The following is a 26,315-nucleotide window of genomic DNA, read 5'->3' on the forward strand; positions in this document are numbered from 1 at the left end:
TAGGAAAACTGCCCTGATCTCAGGGTTCTCGAAGAGAACTTGAGCAAGGTAGGTAGTTCCCCAAATTACTTTCCTTGGGAATGTGAACATGGAGCAGGGACTATTCTGTCACCCATGCCTACCTCAAGTCTGGGAACACTGGGAGAAGTGGTATGTGTGAAAATACTTGAAAAAGTATGTAAAGAGAGGCATTCAAATGACTCTATTTTGTTTAAACAGAACTTTAAAGTTTTAAAGCTGTATCTGTAGCTCGAGTAGAGCACTTACCTCAATTCTAACATGGGAACCAAGAGAATGAGTTAAAGATTGGGTGGGGCAAACTCAGTTTTTGCTGGCTACATAGAATCCTGCCTGTGCAGCCTATTGTCATATGGCTTCAGAGGTGTCAGAGAGCTATCATGCAGGAAAGCCTAGGATTGATCACTAGCACTTCTCAGGAATTATAGTGTTCACCAGTAAAAGAAATAATTCAAAATACAGATACCACCTGAAACATGATTTCCCCAAAATATGTGCTATGCATAATGGGAAATCATCCCTTTTCTGGAGCTTTTAAATGTACAACTTTATGCTTTTGGAAAAAGGAATACATGCTCCTTGTAAGCAACTGGATGATGTGGAAAAGTACAGAGAAGAAAATCAAAGCTGCTCAGAATTCCACTTCCCAGAAGCAGCTGCCTTGAACAGTTTGGTGAGCTCTTTCCAGACAGTTCTGTGCACACATGCTTGCTCATGGAATGTTTAACATAGACACAGATATTCTCCATACCGATCTGGAATCTGAAGGCTGTGTTGATGCCATTCCACCTCAGTAATCATATCCTTCCTGGCTGCCTCCTCATTATGTAGGTGGTCATACTCAGGTGACCACTCCTCTCATGTGAATTTTGCCATGTAGTTTCCCACCTGTGATTGCCTCCTTATGGCGAATCTTGGGTGGGGTTTCTGGGTGCATATGACCAAGGCTCCCTAGGCTGTGACTCGCCAGCAGGTGTGTTTCCCTGGGTCTTAGTTCTCCTAGTAACTGAGAAACTTGATTGTGATTCAGCCACCTTTTCTCCTAAATTACTTGAATATTTTGGGGGAAATATGTGGAAAAAATTTTTAACATCTTTAGCATAAAAATTATCTTAAAAGTGCAGCAACAGCACAAAATACCTTGCCCCATCCTATGAAAAAATTGGCCATCATTACCAGCACCAGTCCATTTCCCAGTCTAAGGGCCAAAGCCAAATCAGAAAAGTGGCCTGAGGGGATGGAAAACCAAACGGGAGTCTCATTAGCGGTGGCTCAAAGCCATGCCCTCTTTCTTAATCAAGTCTGTTGTACTTTTTCTATTACTTTTATACTTAGTTTCCTTGGGAGTATACACTTAAGTGTATTTATTAACTGGCCTCTTGTGCCTTTTGCTCAATTCTAACATGAGAACCAAGAGAATGAGTTAAAGATTGGGTGGGGCAAACTCAAGTTTTTGCTGGCCACATAGAATCCGGCCTGGGCAGCCTATTGTCAAATGGCTTCAGAGGTGTCAGAGAGCTGACCTCTGCGGGTGATGGTAGAGGCTACTTTCTGCTATCCGTAGAATTTTGTCTCTAGTTGGGCCCATGACAAGATAATGGCATTCCAGCCAGCACTAATGCTGGGGAGGGTCAGAAGTTGGGTGTATATTAGGGGTGGGGTGGAGACTTGAGAGGAAGAGGGACGGTGACCTTACACCTTCCAGGTTCAGTCAAGGGTGCCTCCTGGCTGGCTGGGGATACAGCCTATTTGAAACAGAACAGCTCTAGTCCCTGTGTAGGTAGAGGACTGAGGGCTGGGGGACAGGATCAGTTTACAACTTACTTCTTCTCACCCATTTGTTATTGGCAGAACTATTTATGTCCACCATTGGCCACAACACAAAATTTATCCCCTGCTTTCCCCCCTCTGTCTTCCTTAGGAAGTGTTAAGTAATGCCATTCAATAATCCCTCCCTCCCCCCATAAAGATCTCCATCCAGTGAGCTAGTTATGAAAGCAATAGTGGACATTTGCTGTACCCTGAGTGTTTATGTATAAAACTGTTTTTGCAGTTGTCCTTTTAATCTTCAAAACAATTCTCCCAGGTCACTGTAGTGGTCTTATCCTTTTTAAAGGTGAGAAAACATGGCCAAGGGAAGTTTGTAACTTGTTCAAATCACAGTAAGGAGGGAGCACAGCCCCGGCTCTTCACTGCTGCCGGCACCCCTGAGACCTGAGATCTGTAGACAACCAGCACGGCTCTAAAGAGAGAGACTGTCCACTGGCACCGAGTTACTTCTCTTTGCTCTGAGGTTTTTGGCCCCTGTTTGGGAGCACCCTGTTGGGAACCAGAGAGCAAAGGCCAGTGGTGATGTAAAATGGAACAGAAACAAAACCCATGGGGGAAAAGCGGGGGTCAGATGGGCCCTTCTTCCATGTGCTCTCTTCTGCTGTGTTGCCTTCCAGAAGATGAAGGAAGCAGCCATCCCAGCTTCACACAGGGGATTGTCGACAGAGTCCTGGACCCCTGTGCCTCTAAATGGTTTTGATAGGAAGGAGATTGTTCACAGGGACGTCAGGCATGTGTGGGAGGTCATAAGTTGTTTTAGGAAAGACCCTGGGAGGGCTGGTTCCTGTGGAGATCTGGTGACCCCCTCACTGGGCCCAGCTGTGTCCTGCCTGCCTCCTGCAGCACCCTCATTTCATGTTCACCACACCACGGTTCAGGACAGCGTTCTCTAGCCTGCAGTGGATGGCCTGATGTGTCCTGCCTGTATTTCTTGCTCTTCTCACGGGATCCTTGGAGGAAGCCCTCAGTTATTTCATTGGTTTCCTCAAGTTGGTGATGACCTCATGAGCTTTCAGCTTGTGTAGCAGATGCTATAATTCCAATAAAGAATGTAGTCCAGGGGCTGGGGATGTGGCTTAAGCGGTAACGCGCTCGCCCGGCATGCACGGGGCACTGGGTTCTATCCTTGGCACCACATAAAAATAAAATAAAGATATTGTGTCCACCTAAAACTAAAAAATAAATATTAAAAAAAAGGAATGTAGTCTAGAAGGAAAACAAAGAAACTCCATCTGTGAAGCACTGTCATTTCTCTGCTTAATTCATTTCAATGACTTCCTGTTACATTTAGAATCAAATCCCATATCTGTGCCCTGGTTTAGGCAGCACTGGGTGATTGGACTCTGTCTGCCTCTCCCCCTCAGCTAGTAATATTATCCTCTTTTCTTTGTTTCTTAAACCAGCAGAGCTTGTTTCCACCTTGAAACCTTATTCTAGTTTCCTCTCTGCTTGCCCCTTGGTCCCTGCCCCCTTCAGGTGGCAGCTCCTTCCCATGAAGAATTTTCTGCCCTGCATTTGTCGTCTGTCTCTGCTGGCAACCACCGCAGTCAGTATCTGATGCTTTCCTGGTTGATGTGCTTGTCTTTCTGTGCCAGATCTATGGCTTCTTGGCTGTCCTATTCGCTGCTGGGTGCCCCCGCACGTGGCAGGTGCCATTCATCCTTAAGTGGGAGAAGAGGAGAGGCCAACCCATTCTGTACTGCTACATTGTGCTTCCTTTTTCTCACACAGATGGCATGTGCTAGTGTTATTATGTGATCTCGTCCTACAGTTACTGTCTGAAGTTCTGTACCAAGGATTGATGTAGCACTTAGCACTAATGGGACTTTAATAGGAAAGTCTGGATTGTGACATAATCACAGAGCAAGGAATACAGGATTGACATTCGCAAGGCTCCTGTGAGGTAAAAAAGAAGAGAGTTCAGAGCGAACACATTTCTGTCTCTTCCTCACAAAGCCTCGTGTGTGCATTGGGTTCTGATCCCACACTGAGACATTTCTTCAGCCACTTTCTGCTTTTTTTCCTGTATTAACAGGTCCATACCTCATGTAAAAATCATCTCAAAATGGATCTGAGATCTAAATAAAAAAGGTTAAACTTTTTGATAAGACTAGGATTAAGGATTAAAGAGTTCTTAGACATGATAATGGAAATACCATCCATTTTAAGTCCCTTGCCCTGGAGAGTTGTGCCCTGCAAATAACCTGCTTTTTCTCCTTTGAGAATTAACTAACTATCTCCTCCATTAGGTATTTCCTGACCACCTCATTTAAAGCTGGAAGTCTCCCTAGCCCCTGTACTCCTCAGCCTCGTTACCCTGTAGTTTTTTGTTTGTTTTTTCCCAGTGCTGGAATTGAACCAATACTAGGTGAGCAGCATACCAATGAGCTACACCCCCAGCCCTCTATTTTCTTTCCACAGCACATATCACCTTGTAACATACTGTGGAATTCACTTAGTAGGATTTTGCTCATCTGTCTCCATACATTTGTATGCCCCATGAATGCTGGAATTTTTGTTTTATTCATTGATATATACAATTTCCTGGAATGATGCTCCACATAGAAAAGATTCAGTAAGTACTGATTGATTGTATAAATAGTTTGAGTATGAAGTGCTAGAAATCTGATGCAAAATGGCTGTTGGGCCAGACTGATTCCTGGCAGCTTGTTTTCTATTCTGTCTTGCCCCACTGCCAGTTTCAATTTATATTCTTAATACTGGACATAAAAGGAAAAAGGTCTAATTATTTAGTATGGAGGGAAAATCAAGAAAAGGTAGACATGTGCCTCTTTGACCCTCCTCTCCTTCCACCTTTGACCTAGTGTAGCTGGTTCTGTCATCTCATCATCTGGCCACTCTCTCTCAAGATGGATCCTAGACAGAGTAACAGTCCCCTCCAAGTCATTATCATTGGTTTCTGGGACCTGGTTTTACTGGCTTTGTTTATTCTTAGTAAGGTAGAGCCACAGATCAAGAGGCACATTGTGCCTGTCACCAGCCTGCCGGCTCTTGATGCATGGTGCTCCCCTGCTCATGTCCCTCAGAAGCTGGCCTGGCCTCAGTCCTTCCCTGCACGCCAAAGTCGTCCCGTCAAAACTGGGGGCTTCAGGAAGCAGAGCTGTAATTACATCTCCAATGAGCTCATTTGCTTTATCTTACCTAAAAAAAACCAAGTTTACAATGTGGAATTTAAAAAATTATTGGTCAGGGTATACTGAACAAACACAAAGTTATCTTTGACTCATGATACATTTTAGGCCAAACATGTACTATTTCAATTCTAAAACCAACTAAGAGTTTTGCTTCCCCTTGTCAAGGAAAAAATTATCAATTATCGTTGGGATAACTGCCAACTCACAAGCTAGCATCTGCATTCTCTCTCTGTCCTCACCCTAAATGACCCTGAAGAATAATCTCAAGTAGAAAGATTCATTATTCTTAAGATATCTTGTGACTTTGTTGTATGGCTTAGTAGAATCAGGTTAGCTGATTAAATTCATAGAAATCTCTTAATGTTGAAGTGAGTTGGTAAGAAGGGGGTCCACTGGGGTTTGGTGCTAGACTTGTCCTTCAACAACTCATAGGAGCCAGGATGTGCCAGATAGTATACACAATTCCTAGTGGCAATACAAAGTGTTGGCAGGGAAGAAAGAAACCAAATCAATATTATATGCCAGATATTCTACATTCTGTTAATTATATCATTTAGTTTTCTCTATAGTTTAGAAGGGTTTGTTTAACATTTTGATAATTTATATAGCAAAGAGTTATGTGCAAGGTATTGGGTGATGTATGCTTGATTTTCCTTCCAAGTACGTTCTACTCCCCTGAAAGCCAAACATTAGTGAATAAACTATCAACACATTTTTATACTTGTAGGATCTGGTTAAGATGTCAAGGGCAACCCCAAACAGGAAAGAGATGCCCAGAAAACCTCTGGAGAGGCTGGAGGGGGAGGGTGTGTGGCTGCCAGATAGACTTCCTGGGGGGAGGGACAAAGATCTAACTGTGTTTCAGTTTGTGCTGGCAGATTTCAGAGAAGTATGGTCCTCTCAGCAAACACAGTGGTGTGGAGATTTATTGGGGTCACACTGACTCAATTCCAGATTGTCCTTGACCAGCTCTGTCACCTTGTGCTTCAGCTTCTGCCTCTGTAAAACACCCAGCTTCATGCTTATTGTGCTCAAAGGGCGACATACATGCTCAGGACATTTTCTGATGCAGAGTCTGCCTTTGCTAAGTGTTATCAACTGTTACTTTTCATTACTTCCCAGGACTAATCCTCCCCCCCCACCACCCCACTCCCCACCAGGTTGGAAACTAGAAGATAACAGAATGGGAGACTTTGGATGACTTATTTTGGGCTGTGAAATGCAAAAATCCCAAGCAAAACTCTAGGGAGCTCCCTTCCTGTTCATTGTCTCAGATTAATTTCCACTGGAGACCGGAGTCCTTACCTGCCTCACATAAAGTCACCCATGTGTCTTCTACTGTTACTTATGTATAAGATAAATTATAAGAGATAACGTTTAAGATAACTTATGAGGAACTTTATAAGAGATAACCTGCTTGTGGTTCCTCCACAACAAGGCCATTATATTCTGCCTCCGGGCCTTTGTGATATGTTTCCTTTTTCACCTGCCAAACTCCTACTGGTCCTTTCTCTGCTGCGTCTTTTGTGCTATGGCTTCTGTACCTAGTACTCACTATGTTTAGCTATTATTTGTCAGTTCCCTTATTCGTCTCATTCCTTGAGGGTGGGGCTGTGATTTTACCATCTTGTAGCAGTCTCAGTGTGTGGGCCTCATGAGCCAGCTGGTTGAGTCCATAGATGAGCCTCATGCAAAAAGTTTCATCCTGGATCTTCAAAATGAATGGGAAGAAGTAATTCAGGCAATGCTGTTAGCCTTCAGTGAGAAAGTGAATCCATGCCATGTTCAGGTGGTAACTCCTCTACAGGTTGAGCAGGTGGCAGTCTCATGAAATTCAACTCAGTTTTGAGGCCATAATCCTTTGCTGTCTTAGGAAAATGGAATCCAGAAATGATTAAAAAAAAAAAAACTGAATAGGCTATCTTATTTCATTTTAAATCTTGTATGAACTGTTTGTCCTCCAAACTCTTGTATTTTTTGCTTTAAGTAGTGCAGATATCTCTTTAATTATTATTATTATTATTTTTTTGCCTAGTCATTGTTTTTGGACGATCTTTTTGCTTCACCTCTTTTGGCAGTATTAAGTGTTTGGAAAGAAAGATCCCAGGTAAAACTCCAGAACTGCTGGACTTTGGGTTCACAGAGGATTACATTTAAGTGGCAAAGGTTTTATTTGTTCCTTTGTTGGTGCACGTGTGTTGTTCAGTCTTTGCTTGTTTAAGCAAACCCTCAGAGGACAGGACACGACTTGATGCACATTGCAGTACTGTATAATAAGTGTCTGTGACTTCTGGCATTCTTACAGGGGCACCCTGTAGCCAATTGTAGCCCTAATTTAGAAGCATCTTTTGAATCGTTCTTTCTAGATAAATTTCAGGAACATAGAGCAAGTTAAGAATTTTTTGAGTTTTAGAGAAAGTAAGAGAGATTTCCTTCCGAAGTTCCCATAGCATATTTATTGAGGAACTTTATAAGAGATAACTGCCTCCCGCCTGAATTAACCGTGGGCACCACTTCTCCGGGTCCCATTTTCCCTATCTGTACATTTAGGATGTTGGTCTCTGAGGCCCTTGTAAACTTTGGGGGCTTTTAACCTTCACTTAGATTTTGGCTCTAGACCTCGGTTTATAGCTGCAGTGAGGTCAGATTATTCAGGAAGTTAGGAGGGATTCACTGTTAGGGCCAGAGCCAGGGATAGACCTGTGGTGTGCGACAGTGTCGTGCCGCCATGGTGCCATGCTCCACGACACTGCCGTGCCGCAAGGGCTGTGCCGCCCTGGCGCGGGGTGCTGTACGGCTGAGTGCCGCGCCAGGTGTCGTGCGGCCCTGGCCGACTGTGTCGTCCTCCTGTAGGCGTGCGGGCGCCCTAGGCCCGCTCCAGGTCGGGTCCGTGCGGCTCTGCTCGTGCCCCACACGGTGCCGGCCTTGTGTAGCTGCTTTTCTTCTAACCTCTACCGTGACTCCAGGCGCGTTGCCGGCTGTCGCTCAAGCTCCGGCTCCTCCGTGGCTGTTCGCCTCGTCTGCTCCCTCTATCCGAACTCCAGCTGTCCCAAGGGGCCTGGATCATTTTTCAAAACTTCCTTCATTTTTAGACTTCTAAGCTGTTGAGTCACTAATCCAGATGTTCCCTTAACAGTTAGGATGGTTTGATCTGTGTCAAGACAGTTGCTCTGAATTGGGTTTTCACATTTTGAGTCTTTTGTTCCTCCCACAATCAGTGTACTTCGGTAAACAGTTGGTGTAGTATAATTCAGAGGAACCCCAAATAACTGTGCCTAAGCAAGGGTGGAGTTAATGCATTGTCATCAAGAAGCCAGCTGCTCGCCAAGGCTGTGTGATAGCTGGGTCCGTCAGGTTGTGGGTCCGCAGGTCTCACCCCCTTCCCCACCAGCCTGGGGCAAGCCCCTCATTCTGATGTTAAGGGCAGCATCCCCATCCCAGGCAGCAGGACGAAGAAGAGGGCAGATGGGGAGCAGCAAGAAATGGGAGGTCTGTGAAGGTCCCACAGACTTCTACTTGCCTCCATTACCCAGAACGTAATCACATGGATACCCAGCTGCAGGGGAGGCTGGGAAATACTTAGTATTTCTCCTGACTGGCTGTTCTCAACTAAAAGTTTAAAGTATTGTGGAGGAAGGGAGAAACACGTTGGAGCAACAACGAGCAGGCTTGCCCAACTGGATTTGGTTATTCTGTTGAAGACACCTGTGCCATTTAGAAAAGTCATCACTTAAATGAGAAATTCAAGAGGCATTTGCCTTGGCTGCAGAAATTCATTATTTTGGGGTAGGGTACAAAAAAATTCAAAATACTTCTAGGATGACTATTCCAGCCATGATGTGTAAGAGGGCTACTAGTGGGTAAGGACAGGAGAGAGGGACAGCAGCCGGTGACTGAAGGAGTGCATTGTATGAGAAGCCCACTTGATTTCATCTACAAGAGTTCAAGGCTTTCCTGTTGCATAAACACCATCTCACCTTGGCGTTTTCACAAAGCTACTTAAGTATAGGAATTCTAGGGGTTAAGGACAACCATTAAATAAAAAGACTATTCTAAATCAAGTCAGAGACAGTCTTCTTAAGTTATTTGTGATAAAGGGGAACATATATGCAAGGATAATTACAAAAATATAATCATTTTATTTATAGAGAGTCTAAGGAAATTTCAAATGATGGGAAAAACAAACAAGTGAAGAATGGGCCTAGAAACTGTTTGCAGTTTCTGAGTAAATAAATGGTGATTGTAGGCTGCATACTTGAATCTGGGGTGTCTGACTATACTAACAACATCTTTCTCCTTGAGATTATTGCCTTCATATTAACAATTTGTGATTTATTGAAATCATTTGTATCAGGAGTAGCATCTAAATTTATTTTATGTCTTTTCAGTTTTTATAGATATACTTTTAGTGCCTGCTATTAATTATGAAATAGAATTTTCCTGCAGTTTTAAAAATCCTGGATACTGTGAAATCTTTAACAAGGCACATTCTTTTTTTTCCTTTTACACTTGCAAATTTATTTTATTTTATTTTTAATTATTATTAGTTGTTCAAAACATTACAAAGCTCTTGACATATCATATAAGGCACATTCTTTTAATTAACATTTCTCTTTGACCTCATTCTAAAAAGGATTTGAGGCATCACTTTCATTTGCTATTATATCATTTTTTGGCCTCTTGACATACATAAGTAACCCAAGATCATGTCTTTATAATTGTACTTATTCTATGCAATTATTCTTATTCTGTAGCTGGCACCTAATGTATTTGTACAGTTGAGCTCTTACGGAGCACTTTCAGCTATTTTATTCTGATACTATTTTTTCCTTCTGTGTATGAAAAATTGGGCTCTTTTGAGCTCTGTAGTTCAGTCAGGCCATGTGTCTTCTCATTGAGGTTCCTAGAACTGGGTTATGAAGGATTCTTACAGTCCTTGAGGGACGTGTATGTTTGGAGCTACCCTGATAACCTTGGCATCTCCCTTGAAGGGTTCCTCCCACATTCAGTGTTTTTCAGATTAAAGCAAAATTTTACCACTAGGGCTTATTGGAAATAGGTGGAGCGGGTGGGGTCATAGCGTACTTAATAAGAAAGGTGATATGTTGATCATAATTCCAAGCGTGTTGATTTTTCACAGCAGGTTACTCAGCAGTGTTTACCAGAAAATATTTGCATGGCACTGTTAATGAAAGGTAAAATGGGAATCTGTTAGCATTGTATGGAGGTCTGTAAATAGTGTTTAATTCATTGTGGATGTTTGTATGCAGTGGAATAATTCCTCAGTTTCATAATATTTTATTCTTTTTTAAAAGCTCTTAAATTGGGAAGCCAAGTGTGTACCTTTTATATCATCACATACCACACAGGCTCAGCAAATGCTATTAATTGGATTGACCAGTTAATGAAAAGAAGAATAACTTTATTTTCCCTGTCATTCAGCATATTGAGATTTATTTTGTTGCTAACTGAAATGACTTATCTTTTCTTTGAATTTGTTGATATCCTTCATTTAACATTCTGTTTCTTGCCTTATTTATTTGTATTACAAGTATGATGACAGCTGTATTTCTCAAATACAGTGTAACTGAAAAGGTTAAGAGACTACTTTAGATCTTTAGTGACTATAACAACCAAGCCATAAATTTTTACATTTGCATTACATTAATATAAATAAACCATGTTATGTAAGCTTTTATTGCATGATACAGGCAAGAACTTTTTCTTACCTTTTAATGCCCTAGGATTGGCAAGGTGGCAAAACAGGTCTGGCTTCATCTAAAACCTGTACCATAGTCGCAGAGCAGTCATTTGGTCCTTGGTCATCTGCACCTTGTATGTTGGCCTCTCCTGTGGAGTGAGTCAGTTGGCAGAAGCTTTTTCTTCCAGAGCAGTTTGCTTTGTGCTGGTGTATTGTGCAGCATGGTGACGTTATTAATAATGGCATATACTTTAAAATTGCTAAGAGGGTAGATCTTTAATGTTCTCCCTGCAAAAAAAAATCAATAAGTGTGTGAGGTGATGGATAGGATAATTAGCTTGATTGCATTATTTCATAATGCATATGTATGTCAGAACATTACACTGTGTACCAGAGGTATAAATAAATTTATATGTCAATTATACCTTCATAAAGCTGGGGGGAATTTTTTTTTTAAATTAGAAAAGAGATGAGAGTCATCTGCCTGCCCTGTGACATGGGTGCTGGAGAGAGTATAACATACCAGGGAGCTGAGGGGCTCTTCTGTGCTGTCACAGTGAGCACGGTTTATTTGTGCCATAGTGGTAATAGTGCACACAAAGAAACTCCATTTTTAGGACCCCTTGGGTCATTCATGGATAGACAAAACTGTGAAGCGGTATCAGAGAAGGCCACAGGTCTTTTCTGTTATTTATTTATTTTTTTTACCCCAAATGAATTCTTCAGAATCCATCACATTGAGTTTTTCATGTACTTCCTGTGTCCCACACAATGCCTTGTATATAGCAGGCAGTACAAGGCATTCTTTTGATTAAGTGTGAAGTCATGAACTGACTGGTAAGAACTATTTTAGTTTGAGGTAAGGAGGGTTGTATGAACTGGTTGAAATGAAAGAGCAAGTTCGTATCAACTACTGAGCTGGTTATATGTTAGAGTTCCAAAATCAATGTGTAAAGACCTATTTATCTCCTTCATTTATCTAACAAATACTTAGGCTTTGAACTAGGTATAAGAGAAATAGTGATGAACAAGACAGACAAAAGTCTCTGTCCCCATGAATCTTACAAAGAAATTGACATGGAATATAATGTCAGACAGTAATAAGTGCTTTGATAGAAAGAAAAACAAGACTAGGCAGAGAAGGTGTTACAGGGTTATGGGGTGGGCCACTTGGGATGGGGAAGTCAGGGCAGGATTCTGAAAAGTTGCCATTGGAGCACAGTGTGAGTGAGATGAAGTCTTACAAGGGTCTGGTAGCTGAGCATCCCAAGCAGGAAGTTTCTGACATGGGAAATGAATTTGGCAAATTTGAGGCTGAACTGGCAGCCCCCAGGAATGCCCAGTGAACAGGAGGGCTGTGTAAGAAATGGCAAAGATGGAAACCTGTCCTCTTTAGTTAATGACCCAAGGCTTGTCTGTGAAACATTTGGGTCATGGTATGTGATGTGTATTGAATATTGAATGAAGGTGTTAAGTAGACTTGTACATGGGAGGAGTCTGGAGCTGGGGAAGTCAGAGGTTTTTACTTAACTTCGTTCAATAGGGGCTAGATGATTTTTGAAGTGGATCACTAGATAAGATGACCAGGAAAACTCCTATGGGTAGAGAAGGGCACATGGCCAAGGACTGAGCCCCAGGGTGCTCCTGTGTTTGCATGTAGAGACTGGGTTTGTCCTGGTGGCCTGGGTAGCAGCTAGGAGAGCCTGTTCTGGAAGTTAAGTGAAGAAGGCATTTCAACCTCTTCCTCTCTGCACCTCCTTTGTTCAACCAGCCTAGACCACGCTATCATCATCCCTTTCCACTGTGGGAAATTTTGCTGAACACTCTAATACCATGAACAGTATAGCCAGCTGTGATTTCAGGAGCTGGAAGCCAACATTAAATGTTTATAATATGGGAGGTATAAGTTCAGTGTCCCTTATTAGAAATGCTTGGGATGAGAGCATTTGCATACACATAATGAGGTATTTTAGGCATAGGACCTCAAGTCTAAACAGAAAGTTTATTTATTTCATATACTTCTTATACATGTAACCTGAAGGTATATGTGTAGCCTAAAATATTGTTAGTGTGCTTATGTTTTGATTGTGCCCATTACATGAAGTCAGATGTGTTTTTTTCCACTGTGGCATCATGTTGTTGCTCAAAAAGTTTTGGATTTTGGAGGACTTTGGATTTTTGAATTAGGAATGCTCAGCTTGTACTAAGTCTTCTTTGGGAGTATCTATAACTGGGTCGAAATGTGGAAATTAATGTCTTATGAATTGTAGATGATTCTAACCTTTAATCTTTTAAAACCTATTTCTTTTTACTTTCCTATAAATAACCCTTAAATAATAGATGAAAAAATAAAACTACTTCTTCTATTTCCAATATTATATTAGTTTTCTTGCTTTATATGTGCTGTTAGGAGCAAAAATATATTTGAGTAACATAAAGTTGAGATTTTGAAAAAGCACACCAAAGGAATTACAAGCTAATGATATATGTAGACACCATGTATTTGGGAGGTGTTCTAGTAATCGGCTTATTTCCTAAACCTGGTCTCTTTTCAAGACTCTTGTTCTCTGCTCAGGAGTTGGTACCATTGTCCATTCAATTGTATGAAACAAGCACTGGAGGTATCCTGGTGCTGCCTCTTTGTCCCACCACCTTGACTATCAGAAAGTCCTGTGATCTGCTCTGTCTCTAGAGCCCACTTGCACCTCTTCATCTGGCTTCATCTCTAAAACCACTCACACCTCTTCATTTCCCTCCATCTTTCACCCATTCACAACTCTTCATCTCCATCTCTCTCACCCATTCCCCCATCTCCATCTCACTCCGTCTCTCATGTCCATTCACACCTCTCTATCACTCTCCATCTCTCATGTTCATTCACCCCTCCATCTCACTCCATCTCTCTCTAACCCGTTCACCCCTCTTCATCTCCATCTCTCTCACCCATTCCCCCATCTCCATCTCACTCCCATGTCCATTCACCCCTCTTCATCTCCATCTCTCTCACCATTCCCCCATCTCTATCTCACTCCATCTCTCATGTCTATTCACACCATCTCTCATGTTCATTCATCCCTCTCTATCTCATCTCTCTCACCATTCCCCCATCTCCTTCTCACTCTATTTCTCATGTCCATTCACCCCTCTCCATCTCACTCCATCTCTCACCCATTCACACCTTTTCATCTCATTCTATGTCTCATGCCCTGGGCTGAGCTACCATCATTTCTTGCCTGGGTCACTGTAATGGCCTTAGAGAATAGTCTTCCCTCATACTCTCTTTCCCTATATGTCTGTTGGCATCCTGATGACTGGGTTATATTTTCGTAATTAAATTTGATTTTGTTACCTTCTCTGCTTAGATTCTTTCAGTGGTTTCTGTTGGTCACAGGAGAAGACGAAAATCTTTAAAGCGGCCTGGAAGCCCTGACTGGGCTCCAGGGCTGGCCTTTCCCCTTTCCTGAACCCAGGGAGGCCCTGTACTACAGGACGTTCCTGCTGTGACTCTGACCCTCTTACCTCTGGCTCTGCATTCTATCTCTGCTCCTTGGTCCCTCCCCCTGTATCTTCGTGTCCTGAATGGGGGTGACTAGTTACTGACTCGTGAGCCATCAGGTGAGGAGCAAGTCTGTGGATTCATGACAAGTGGGTGCTGGGTAAGTGAGTCACTCTGAATCCCACCTCACTTCTTCTCTGTGCAATCTATTGCAGAATCAACCCAGCCTTGTTCTGACTGCCCCAGCCTGGGTGGTGCATCCAGAAGCTTCAAGTTGGCTTCAAGTTAAGCCCTTTAGCTGCTTGTAGCTCCAGTGTGCTCATCACAGGGGGTGTGTAATCTAAATGACCCCCGTGGAAGACACTTCGGAAATTGGGAAATGCTGACCCAATATGTCACTATTTCAGAATACATTGAGGAAAGATCCTTAGTGATGTTGGAAATGTTTAAAAACATACTGGGTAATATTTATTAAACATATGATATGTACCAGATACATATATTCATACTTAGCCTATAAAACTATGTGAGCTAAATGCTGTTATTTTCCCAAGTTCACATAGTGAGTGATAATTACTAGCCAGCACTGTCTCTCCCAGAAGGAGCAGGAACAAATTTCAAAACAGAATCATTATCCACTTTTCTACAGTAGCACAGAGCCTCTGTCTCCCATTATTGGGAGAAATTAAGAACTGACTATAGTCAGTTATACAGAGGAGATTGGTTTTGTTCAGTTGTTGGCCTCTTCTAGGTGATTTACTTAAAGCCAGGGTGAATTTGAATCTGAGATGATACTCAAACTCAGTTTAAGAAGTTTATTTTCTTTTTCCTTGTCTGAGAACTCCTTCCCTTGCCTGAGATCTTTAGATCTTGTCACCTATGTTCAGTGACTGGACCCCCTTTTCAATCATCTTAGAGAAAAATAATCCCCCTAGCTGTTATGATCATCCTTTGTTTACCAATTAAAGCAGCTAAAAGCACTAAAATGCTTCTGTCACACAAAAGGCTCTTCCCACGCTTCTCGTAGAGCTGACCTCTGAGCTCTTTGCCCTGTTGTTCCCTAGCCTGATGGCAGCATCTTGGACAAATTACCTGCTTTCCTTTTCCTCCTTCTGGAAAGCTTGCACTGCCCAGGCAGAGCGTCAACAGTCTGTCCAGCAGGGCCACCTGTGCAGGGAAACGGCCTGCCCACCCTGCCCCACCCCTTATCATTTCAGGCCAGCAGCCTCTCCCAGTTCCACACTTAGACTGAAGCAGTCACAGGTAGGCGGTGGAGTCTCAGGTGGAAGACTTAAGAAATAGATTGGGCCAGATGAAAGGGGGCAGTTTTGAGAACTTAATGGAAAAGCAAAACAGATGTAACTGAACCTGCCTAAAGTTCTTCCAGGTGTGACATCGTAATGGAGGAAGGCTCTACATGTTCACAGAGCAGACTGAGTGCAGAGGAATATGGCTAACCCACACATGGACACAGTCACACATCACCACCTGTGACTTCTGGAGGAGGCACTGGCTAAATAAGCTGGCTGCTTCCTTTGTTCATTTGTATGAAAAAATACTGATTTGCATTCTATGTGCCCTTTGAACAGCATCCTGGTGGAGAAGAGGTCTTAAGAGAACAAGCTGGGGGTGATGCTACGGAGAACTTCGAGGATGTCGGGCACTCTACTGATGCTAGAGAACTGTCCAAGACATTCATCATCGGGGAGCTTCATCCAGTAAGGACTTTTTTTAGGGGAAGGGGAGTTTTTCTCATTCCTTTTTAAGGCTACCGATTGACCTTACCTAAGTTTAGATTTGAATCTGTACAGAACTTAGAAAAGAATAAAGCAAAAACAAATCCTCCTGATTTTAGAACACCATTTTTGGCATCACTAAATCGATCTTAAAGTCTTTGCATTTCGTGATTGTGTTTTTTATGGACACTTAGAGTCCGAATGCCCTGGCCGAGGCCCTGTTCTGGGGAGTGATTCTCAGTCTTTGAAAGTCCATGGAGCAGTAAATTTTAAAAGGTGGAGGTATCAACCCAGTATGACATTTTTTGTTTCTTGTTTTTTTTTTTTTTTTTCCACCAAAATATTTTTCTTAAGAAACCTCTCTTCTACTTTCATTAGTCTGAGAATATTTTAATTCTAAACATGGTTCTGAAATTGTGTTCTGTTAAATGAATAAGCTGTGCCTCATGTGAAACTAGCATATTATCCTCCTCACTTTACCCAAGACTTTTGGGAGTGTTGGCTTTGGTTCTAGTCCATTGGCTGGCTTTTGGAAAAAAACTGGCTGCTTTTGCATTTTATATAAACTCGGGGCTATGGTATGAACTTAGGCCCTTCTGTGGCAGTTTTAAATGACTTTGTGGAACTTTACTTGCCTATCACCTAAGTGTCACCTAAATTGTGGGAATGTAACTGAAAACTTGGGAGGATGTCTCTGAGTTCTGTGGGTTTCAGAGTAGACAGGGGGACTCAGGCTCTGCCCCTTGAGAGAGAGTGCCCGGCCCCTTCCTGCTTCCCTCACTCTGGTGTGTTACAAGTAGCCAGCCAGGGGCGGAAGAGCTGCCAGGAGCCGGCTCTTACGAAAGAGAAACAGATATCTTCCAGTAGCTTCATTTTAAGTGAGCAAACTGAGGAACTATTTTTTAATAAAATATGAAAAGTTTTATTTCATGTAAACTATGCTTCCTGTAATGACTGAATGAGGGAAACGTTAAAGAGGCGCTTTGTCGAAGGCCTGGGAATAGGAAATCCTTTAGAGCAACTTCCACTGAGTGGGGAAGATTTTGTTGTTTTTGGTGGTAGGACATATGTAGTGAGGGAGTTGGCTTCATTATCTGGGGGATTTATTTGCCCATGTTTTCATCATCGTGTGTCCCAGAAGTGAATTAGTGGTAATTGGTGAGGTCTGTCCTTAAACATGGCCCAGCCCATCCTTATTCTGTGCAGTCCTGTGCCACAGGGTTTGGAGGGCAGGTTTCAGGCCTGGGCTCTGGTGCTTCTGCTTCGCTAGCCTGCAGGGCTTCCCTGGCTCAGTCTTTGCACACCCTGGGTTTTTGACAGCCTCAACTGAGGTTTAAATAGTTTATGACCCTACAATCGGGAGATCGCAGGGATTCATGGAGGTCATCACATGACTAAGGGATAGATATGCATCTTCAAGGGAATTCAGGAGGAAAGGGGAAGAGTTATGTTTTCAGCTGCTCCCTGAGTTAAAGATCTCAGTCCAAGTCTAATAAATGAACACACGGTCCACAGAGTAATGGAACTGTCATAGTGCCATTCTGAACTGTGAAACTCCAGATAGAAAATACCTTTTGGCACTGAATCTGCTGTTCCTTTTTGCTGTTAAGCCTGATTTATCAAACTTTGTGTTTAACAGCTGAATATTAAACCCAAATTGCTAGTTACTAAATAATGTTTTTAAAAAATCTCATTAAAAGTGAGCACTTTTTGTAGGTAGTTTATTATTTTTCAATGTTCCTTATTTTTTCACTTCATTTTAATTTTTTTTTTTTCAGGATGACAGATCTAAGTTAGCCAAGCCTTCGGTAAGTGTGGCCTTCTCAAATGTGTCAGAGGATGGCAGTATCTTCATTGTATTTAAAATCTGTCAAACAAAGGTCTTTTACCTCTCTGAGACCTGCAAAGGTTTGTGTACTTTAGATTAGTATGGATCAGTTGGTGTTTTCTGAGGACAGCTGTGTGTTTATTTTATATAACTCTCAATACTTGAGCTATTCATTGTAATTATCAGTAAATATCTTTGAGGACTGGTGGTACAGCTCAGTGGTAGAGTGCTTGCCTAGCAAGCAGGAGGCACTTGGTTTAAACCTCAGCACTGCAAAAACTAACTAAATAAATAAATAAATAGATTTTAAAACTATGAAAAGCTATTAGCACTTCTTAACTAGAAGATTTGACGGAAGCCTTTCTTTCAGAGAAGGTAAAATGTGATTGAGTGGAGGCCTTTCCACCTACATCCTTGAGGCCACTGCCCTTGTCTCCTTCTCGGCATCTCCTGGGTGTACTGACTGTGCAGTATGCGTTCATTTACACTCTGATTCCTAGCTCTCACCTCTGAGCTGACCATCTCTTCTGTATTTGAAAATAACCCTGGGGTAAGAATTGATGGAAATAGCAGAAGATCCTGAGAAGTGCATGCAGGCAAAGTGGTTGCCAGCCTGTGATTAAAGAACTGAGGAGGAAAATCTGCTTCAAATGATGGAAAGTATGCTTTTTCCATTTTGGTATACTGTTGGTTTTCTGTAGAGAGCACAAACAAGACTCCACTAAGCTTGTACCAAAAACTGGTGAACTCACAGCCTAGCTGTGGCCATAGGACTTTGTCTTTAATTTATAACACAAAGTTATCAATTCAGTAGCGTAAGTGTAAAGGCCATCTTCACCTCAACAATCAGTACAGTGAAAGCCTTGGGTAGTGCCGTTTGGTACAATGACATTTCATTTATATTTTCTTTTTTCCCTCTTCAAAAAGTCTTAAGTTCCATGTTGGTGATATGAGTACTCCAGGAAGATTCAAAATAGACTTCAAACTTTAAATGGCATTTGCAACAGTTGCATAGAACCCTTGATTTTCCTGCCTGGTGTTCAGGGTGTTAATAACCTTGAAGCAAAGTCATTTTCAGCTGCAGGAAACAAGGGTTGTGAGGAGCCTCACCACTCTATAGTTTCCAGATCTGACTCCTGTCTTAAGCACAGGAACTTTTAAAACTAGATACAGTTACTCTCTTCAGAGACCTTATAGGTATATCAACTTTTGAGTTTTTTTTTAAGTCCCTTTATGGAGGTTTTGCTTAAATTAGAACATAGCTGAAGGAGGGTGTGGCAAGAACTTGCTGGCTGTCTGAGAGGCAGATGAAATATGATCACTTTTTCTAGATCTGTCTTCCTTGTGCTTTCAGTTTACCAGAAGAAAAGAGGGACCTTAGATGTTTTTTACTTATGTATCTGAGTTGCCATCTGTCTCTAGTCTGGAAAATGTCCTCTGTGGTCTGATCTTAAAATGTTACCTGCTTGGGCTGGGAATGTAACATGGTGGTCAAATGGTGTCCTGGCACACACACGGTCCTGGGTATGATCCCTAACACCACATAAAAGAGAAAAAAAAAAACACCACGTTGCTTCTTAAAATGTCTAGTTGAGTTGTGAAGTGAGATGTACCAAGACGTACCAAAGATTATTAGCTTAAATCTGCCCAAGGGAAAGCTTGATATCAGATTGCCAAGTTTAAGATATTCGTAGACAGGGAAATTACACATTTTTAATTAAATCTATCAGCTTTGCTTATGGAGAAAGTACCCTTTATTGGTTATAATTTTCAAATCATTGTGATATGAATTTCTCTGTGGCTCTTACAGTGTCCCTGTAAGATCCTCAGACTTGCCAAGGGTGATAAAGACAATCAAGTTTGTCTTGCTCAAAGTCAGATCCAGAATGGAGTCTAGCACACACCCAAGGCTTGTCAGCTGAAGTCTCTTAACCCATGAAGTCCCAAGTTTGCAATTCTACAACTATTTCAGGGAGAGAAGGTGCATTAAAATAGGTTGGAAATAATAATTTAGAGCTCATCTGCAGTATTATAATTATACTCTCATTATTATGTAAGTCTAATATATACTATATTTAAGCTTTAATCTGGGATGATGGGACACAATGGCTTAAGCTTCTGAAGGCTCTGGGCTTCACATGAAGCATCACTCTCAGTATTTTCAGGGAGAAAGTCTGCCATAGAAAGACCAAGGACTGAGCTAAGCTAGATGAACTTATACATGAGATGACACTGACTTAGCAAAGGTTTGTTGGGCTTTGCATGTTTATATATGGAGCTTGTCATAACATTGATTTACATAAGTCATTATACATGACTTAGCCAGTTTAGTTGTTAACCTGTATTAACTCCAGGAGTAAACAGGTGGGGAGCTTTCATAAAGGCTAGAGTCTTTTCTCCCTGTTCATCGTGGATGGATCTGATAGCTTCATCTCCAAACTCAACTGAGGCACCACAGAGCAGTGGTCACTAAAGCAACTTGCTTTTCATCCAGGTGCTAAGTGGTACTTCGAGCTTGCTTTAATTCTCAAGCATCCTGGGTTATAGGGCTAAGATAATAAGAAAGAAGCTACATGATTTTCTTTAGGTTCTGCTCCTTATAGAATTGTTGTTGCTCCTTGTGGTGATGTGCTAGCTGTGTTTTAACTTAGCAGCGTTCTAACTTTATAGCAGTGTTTTCACATTAGTTCTTATGGCAACCAAGAAGGGTAGGGAGAGGTTACACAGAGCTTTCAGCAAGTTTGGTAAAACGTACATGCTCGTGCCTGGTGTGATGTGGTGTGTGTTGATGTTTGCCCTCTGTTTGCTGTTTATGCCTGACTTTTCAGTGTGATAGTACTGTTTGACCTTTAGTGAGCTTGTTGGTTTCAGAACTGAGTATGTTTTTCTTTTAACTGTAGTAAAATTACTTGCATATTTTGATGGTTTTTAGTATGTTTGCCAATTTTATTTGCATAAACAAAATTTTAAAAATCTTGTAATAGTTATGAATACTTCTTAAAGACACTGAGATTTAAAATTGCTTAAATAGATAATAAACATAAAGTTTTACTTTTAAATGACTAATTTTTTCCCCACTGTGTCAGGAATCTTAAAGGCGATGTTTCAAGGTTGGTCGGTTTCATAGCTGCATTGCTTGGACTTTCCTGAGGGGCTTCTGCCTTTTCCTGGAGTCTCCAGGTGCTTTGCAGAGTGTAGCTGTGCTCCCTGCAGACCGCTGACTGCTTCACTAATGCTTATACCTGTGCTGCTGGGAACTGCAGGCAGGACCTGATGAAGCTGCCTCCTTCATGGCCACTTTTTTTGGAAGCACTAATACTTTTGCTGGTGTGGAATATTAAAAATGCTTCTTAACATGACCTTGAGCCCAGAGAAGTTCATGTTTTACCGAGCCTTAGTTTTTCAGCTGTTTGGAGAACTTAGCATTTTTCCAGAGACATTGTCAGCTCACTTTATGGTACTCAGAGAGGAGCTGCTCTGAAAGGCACTGGAAGATAAAACAGGGCTTATTTGGCAGTCAGGCGGAGCAGTCCCTGAGGCCCATCAGGAATCTTGCTGGTACTGTCTGGTCAGAGTCAAAGCAGGCTGGGAAAACATGGTAGAATGTTAGAACTTGAACTGATAGCTCTTATTTTTTCTTTTTGGTTGACATATATTTAATTTAAATTAGATACACATTAATATCCTGCAAGATTTGAACAAAATAATTTGTTTTTACTAGTATTTCTTGTTTTTGAAGAGCTGAACTGCCCCTCGTAGAGATGACAGTGGGGTTGTGTGTGTGTTTCCGTGTCTCTGTTTTTAGTTTCTATGTCAAAGCTTTTAGGTGCCTATTGTTTGCAGGATGTTTTAAAAAATCAGAGTTAGTATTTGATGTTTTTAAATTATCTAGATTATGTTCTTAGATAATTTAAATACGTAATTCTTAAACTTTTGTGTTCTGGGGAAATTGGTGAAGCTAGGATTTTAGTGAAAAGAGGTTTATAATATAATTTTCCTTTTCAACATTTTTTAAAAATGACATTGAATAAAGTACTCTGGTCATATTTTAAAACAGGTGTTCAGTTAATGGAATAAATGCTTGGACACTGCTTTAACTTTTTCTCTTGTGTTCCAGGAATCTCTTATTACTACTGTTGAGTCTAATTCCAGGTATGTGGTGGTTTTCTTCTACAGCGATGGTGGGTGGAGGGCTCCTGAGTCAGAGGTAGACGGGGCTTCTCCCTGATAACTTGTGTACTTGACTTCCCATGGCTTCCTCAGTGATCATCCTGGGGCCGACAGGCTCTGCTCTGTGGGGCTTGCCATTCTGAACTGTCAGCTGCAGCGGTGGCACACACTCTCCACAGCGACCCCAGGTCTTGCCCCTGTGACAGCCCTTCCAGTAACCAGTCCCATGGCTGCTCCACCAGACGGAGGCCCTTGTCCTCCCTCTTGGCCCATGGTCAAGTTCAGTTGTGGTGCCTATTTCCCTGGGCATGATTCCTTCCTTTGTCATTAGTAGGCCCTGAAGCTGAACCAGTAATCTGAGTGTCACGTTACTGGCTTTCAAGACCAGATTTCTTTATTAACATTTCTGGCAGCTCTGCCTTATTGACTTATATTATGGCTCCCAGCCCCTTTTTGACCAAGCTCAAAACAACATATTTGTATTTGGCCCTGTCAAATTTAACCGCCCCATCTCTAGTGTTCTGCAGTATTCCCATTCCCACTGCCAGTACTTCACCTGCTCTTCACTGACGTGTGGCTTCCTCCTAAAGGGAACTGAAAAGCCTCATTGAGACCAAGGTTGCACTTATTTCTTTCGTACTTCAACTCTTTATACTGAGCTTGAGCTTTGAGTGAGCTGATTAATTTAAAGGTTCATGTCTAAATTGAAGCTCTTTCCATTCTGTTGTTGATTTGACCCATCATCTGTGATTGACAGTCAATCCAAACTATATACTTCAAAACTGAACAATATGTAGGTCATGCATTTTTGTGAATTTAAGCCTGTAGATCACTGACTCAGAACTCTGTATGTGCAGTTCTTCAAGTTTAAATCCACCAAGCACAGGTGTCAAGATTAGGTTTTAAAAACAGTATCTCAGAGTGCTGAAACTGACGTGAAAGTAGCAACCGGAGCACTCCTGTGCCCCGGAGGCCTTCACTGGGCAGCTCAGGCTACCTGACCTGCCCTTGGCTTCGAGCTGGCTGACGGCCCACCCCTCTGTGAACCTTGGCCTTCTGATTCTCCACTTCATGTCATTTGAAATTCTTAATTAATGTATGTGAGTAGAATAAAACATATCAGGAATATTCACTTTTGTTACCTTGTAATTCATAACCTGTAGTCCATGCCCACAAGAAAATCCCTATTCCTGGGAGAGTCTCTCTGTATAAAGTTTGTGGAAATAGGTTAAAACTAGCAGGATAAAGCAATTGCCAGTGTTCTCAGGCACTCATTGACTGTGCTCACTTCAATTCTAGCAAAGCTAAGTTGCCTTTTTAGCTAAATTGGTTATAGAGGTGAGAAAAACCCCACAGTAACCTTTTATTACAAGGAGCAAGGATTTGAGTTCCTGCACTGAACACCTCCTGCATCTTTCTAGTTGGTGGACCAACTGGGTGATCCCAGCCGTCTCAGCCCTGGCTGTAGCCCTGATGTATCGCCTCTACATGTCAGAGGACTGAATGACTCTCAGAAGCCGTAGAAGGAAAAGGCTGCTTTGGAAAAAGGAGAAAAGAAGCCAGTGTTAATTACTTCGACTGACAGAAACCTTCGCCTGAAAAAATAATTTTAATATGTTCCTCTTCTTCCTACACTAGAAACAAAATGAAAAGAACTGTTCTTTCTACTCTTAAACTTTTCAAATGTGCCTTTTTATTCATCAGCTTTGTTTTGATGTTTTCTCACTGTGTAATTTACTTATTGTAAGCATGATCTTATAAAAATATATCTGGCTTTTAAAATATACCACCATGTTGCCTGTCTGTTCAGTGTAGGCTTTTCTTCAGTGGTTAAGATCTCTGGTCATGTATGTGCTAATCATTTAGGTCCAGCTCTTATGTGACTTGAGGCGAGGGCCCAGCCCTTGGAGCGTCCTCGTCATTGTTGAGCAGTTCATATGCAGTCACCCCCTATTTCCAATGCCATTTCTTTTTCAAGGATATTAATAAAGGCTCAGAAATTATAGCTCAAGAATTTATAATAATTGTTTTGCTTAAAACACATGAAAAAAGAGAAAGTCGTCTCCAGGATATAAGAGATTCTGCCTGTCTTCTTTGATAGAAAAATGCCAGCAGCATAACAAGGACCCACAGCCTGTGAGAGCCCGACAGCTGCTCATTCTATCACTTTAAAAACATCACCCCAAAGAGGCTCCCAGCATTACCCTTTCCCAAGTTCTGAGAGTCCTCCTTCAGAGGTGAAAGCAGTTTATTTCCTCGCCTGAGGAAGTGCTAATTACCTGACTTGTCAAAACAGTTGGAGGAGATTAGGAACATTTTATCTAATTTTGAAGCAGTTTAGCTGTAGGTGATGGGCCACGGGGCTCCCTGGTTGGCTTACTTCCTTTTTAGAGCTCTGGATTGATTGGGTCATCTCCTTTTCCATTTGTGGTTCTCTGCCTCATGTATTATTGTTATGCTATTTCCTTTCAAAAATAGAACCTCAAGGGAGTAATTTTCTTGATCATTAGTAAGTTTGTAACAAGATGTGAGCTGTCCTGCACATTTCTGCTAGCCTGTTAGGGGACTGGACAGTGGTGACATTCTTCAGAAATAGCTAAATACATTGAAATTTTATTATAATAGAGTATGGGTTTTTATAATCAATGGCATGCATTACCCTTTGCCTTTTGTGTCACTGAAGCAGTGAAAGTTGGGCGAGGGATGTGGAAAGGTGGCTGTATCGCAAGGGAAACACCTTTCAGGAGAAAGCATCTCATAGAGATGGGATTTCATGTTCAGATTTTAATAAACATGTCTCTAACGAAACCATGGACTTGGGGGCATTCTTTGACACCAGCACCTCTGAACTTTGACACGTGGCAGGTATTAAGTCAGTAAGCTCTGGTGTGCATGGGCTGTGAGGCCTGTTAGTCACAGTAGGACAGCAGTCAATGAAAAATGCCTGTGACGACAGACTGGATAAGCTTCGATGCAGCGTGGCTGTCCATGCAAAATTCCTCGTTTTGTCCTCTCAGACATGGCCTTTCAGCATCATTAGGAAAGGGTTGTCTGGGAGGTGAGTGGGACACCACAGGCCTGGAGGTCATCAGTGGGTGCTTCTTACCAGTGCTTTCTGTAGTCCACACTTCCAGGACCCCCTAGGAAGGCAGAGGGTGTCTGGTGTAATACCATGCTGGGGAGATGAAACTCTGAGGCAGGTGCTTGAAGATTTCTCTTGAGTGATTATTTTCAAGTTTTATAATTATTCCTGGTGAGAGTTTTGTTGTCGCTGGTTTTCCCTTTATTTTTATCTGGAAGAGTTTGGTTGTGAACTTGGTTTAGTTTGCTAAAGTTTATCCTCAAGAACTTACTAATGTTAGAGATTATACAAGTACGTTTTACTCTAAATGTCTTGTATTAGCACTCTTATGTTCATGAACGGTTAGGTGAATGTAACGTGCTTTAATGAGAATGTGTGTGGTCATTGGGTTATATGTGCCGTTACTATCACTTTCATTAGCTGACAATTTCGAGTCCTGTCTGGAAGCCACACCCTGTCTCAGGTGGTCCTGTCATCTGTCCTCATAATCCCTGCAGAATTCTTGGGGTGCAAGAGCAGAGCGGGGGTTTCAACTTAGGCTTGTAAGACTCATTTACCTCTATTTAAAAAAAAAAAAAAAAAAGGGAGGCTTGTGTGCTCATTACTGACTCGCGCCCTGGGGCCAGGGACCAGGTGCTGTGTTGATGTAGGGACACAGAATGCAGGCCTTCGGGAATCCTGATATCAGAAGCCGCCTTTGCACAGTAGTTGTGAGAGTAGGTAAAGGCAGTGGTGAACCAGGTCATAAGATGCCGTGGCATATCCGAGAGAAGTTGCTTGCCTCCTGGACTCTGGACAGGCTGAGGAGATGGGGAAGGGCCTGTCCTGCACGGGGTGACACTGCTGATGTCTGTGCCCTGCTCTGTGCAGTCACCCCATTTCCTCTGCCCTCAACGTTGCTCCAGATGTACTGCCCGGAATAAAGCACACTGTAGGATAAAGGGCTGGAATTGATGACCCCATGTGTATTTCAAAATAAACCACAACACTTGTTAAAGGAAATAGTTAAGTTAAAGGAAATAGTTAAGTTTTTTAAGTTGTGGTTTCTAGCTTTAAATCTTCAAATTTTAGTACTGTTTAAGCCCTTGCTCCTAAATTGGCTGTGAAGTGAATTGAAGTGAGTGTAACGTACCCTCTGTGGAAAGGATCAGTTTGTAAGTAATTTTTAACTTCTGTTTACTTTCAGAGCCGTAATCCACAGTTGAGCGTTGGTGTTTTTATTGCTGACTTAGCAGTTTGTTGCCTTGGCTGTTGGTTTTTCTTTATGTGTGTGGAAATAACGTGTGGAACAAAGGAGAA

General features: G+C 42.0%; 1 protein-coding gene across 2 annotated transcripts in view; it reads left to right on the plus strand.

Annotated features, from left to right (window-relative positions):
• Nucleotides 1–23,720, plus strand: part of Cyb5a (cytochrome b5 type A) — a 28,281-nt gene extending 4,561 nt beyond the window's left edge. The window contains exons 2-6 of one of the 2 annotated variants that reach the window (XR_003582797.2): nt 15,790–15,918; nt 17,715–17,744; nt 20,851–20,874; nt 21,882–21,916; nt 23,356–23,400. Coding sequence is in view for 1 of the 2 variants with exons in the window: in XM_027935331.3 (XP_027791132.1) it covers nt 15,790–15,918; nt 17,715–17,744; nt 21,882–21,916; nt 23,356–23,437 (276 nt within the window). In the remaining variant the exon portion in view is untranslated. Of the gene's footprint in view, nt 1–15,789; nt 15,919–17,714; nt 17,745–20,850; nt 20,875–21,881; nt 21,917–23,355 lie in introns of both variants that reach the window. The other variant, XM_027935331.3, reaches the window with a different exon arrangement.
• The last annotated feature ends 2,595 nt before the right edge of the window (nt 23,721–26,315 follow it).

The sequence above is a fragment of the Marmota flaviventris genome, chromosome 16, assembly GCF_047511675.1.
Source record: "Marmota flaviventris isolate mMarFla1 chromosome 16, mMarFla1.hap1, whole genome shotgun sequence".
NCBI classification, from domain to species: domain Eukaryota; kingdom Metazoa; phylum Chordata; class Mammalia; order Rodentia; family Sciuridae; genus Marmota; species Marmota flaviventris.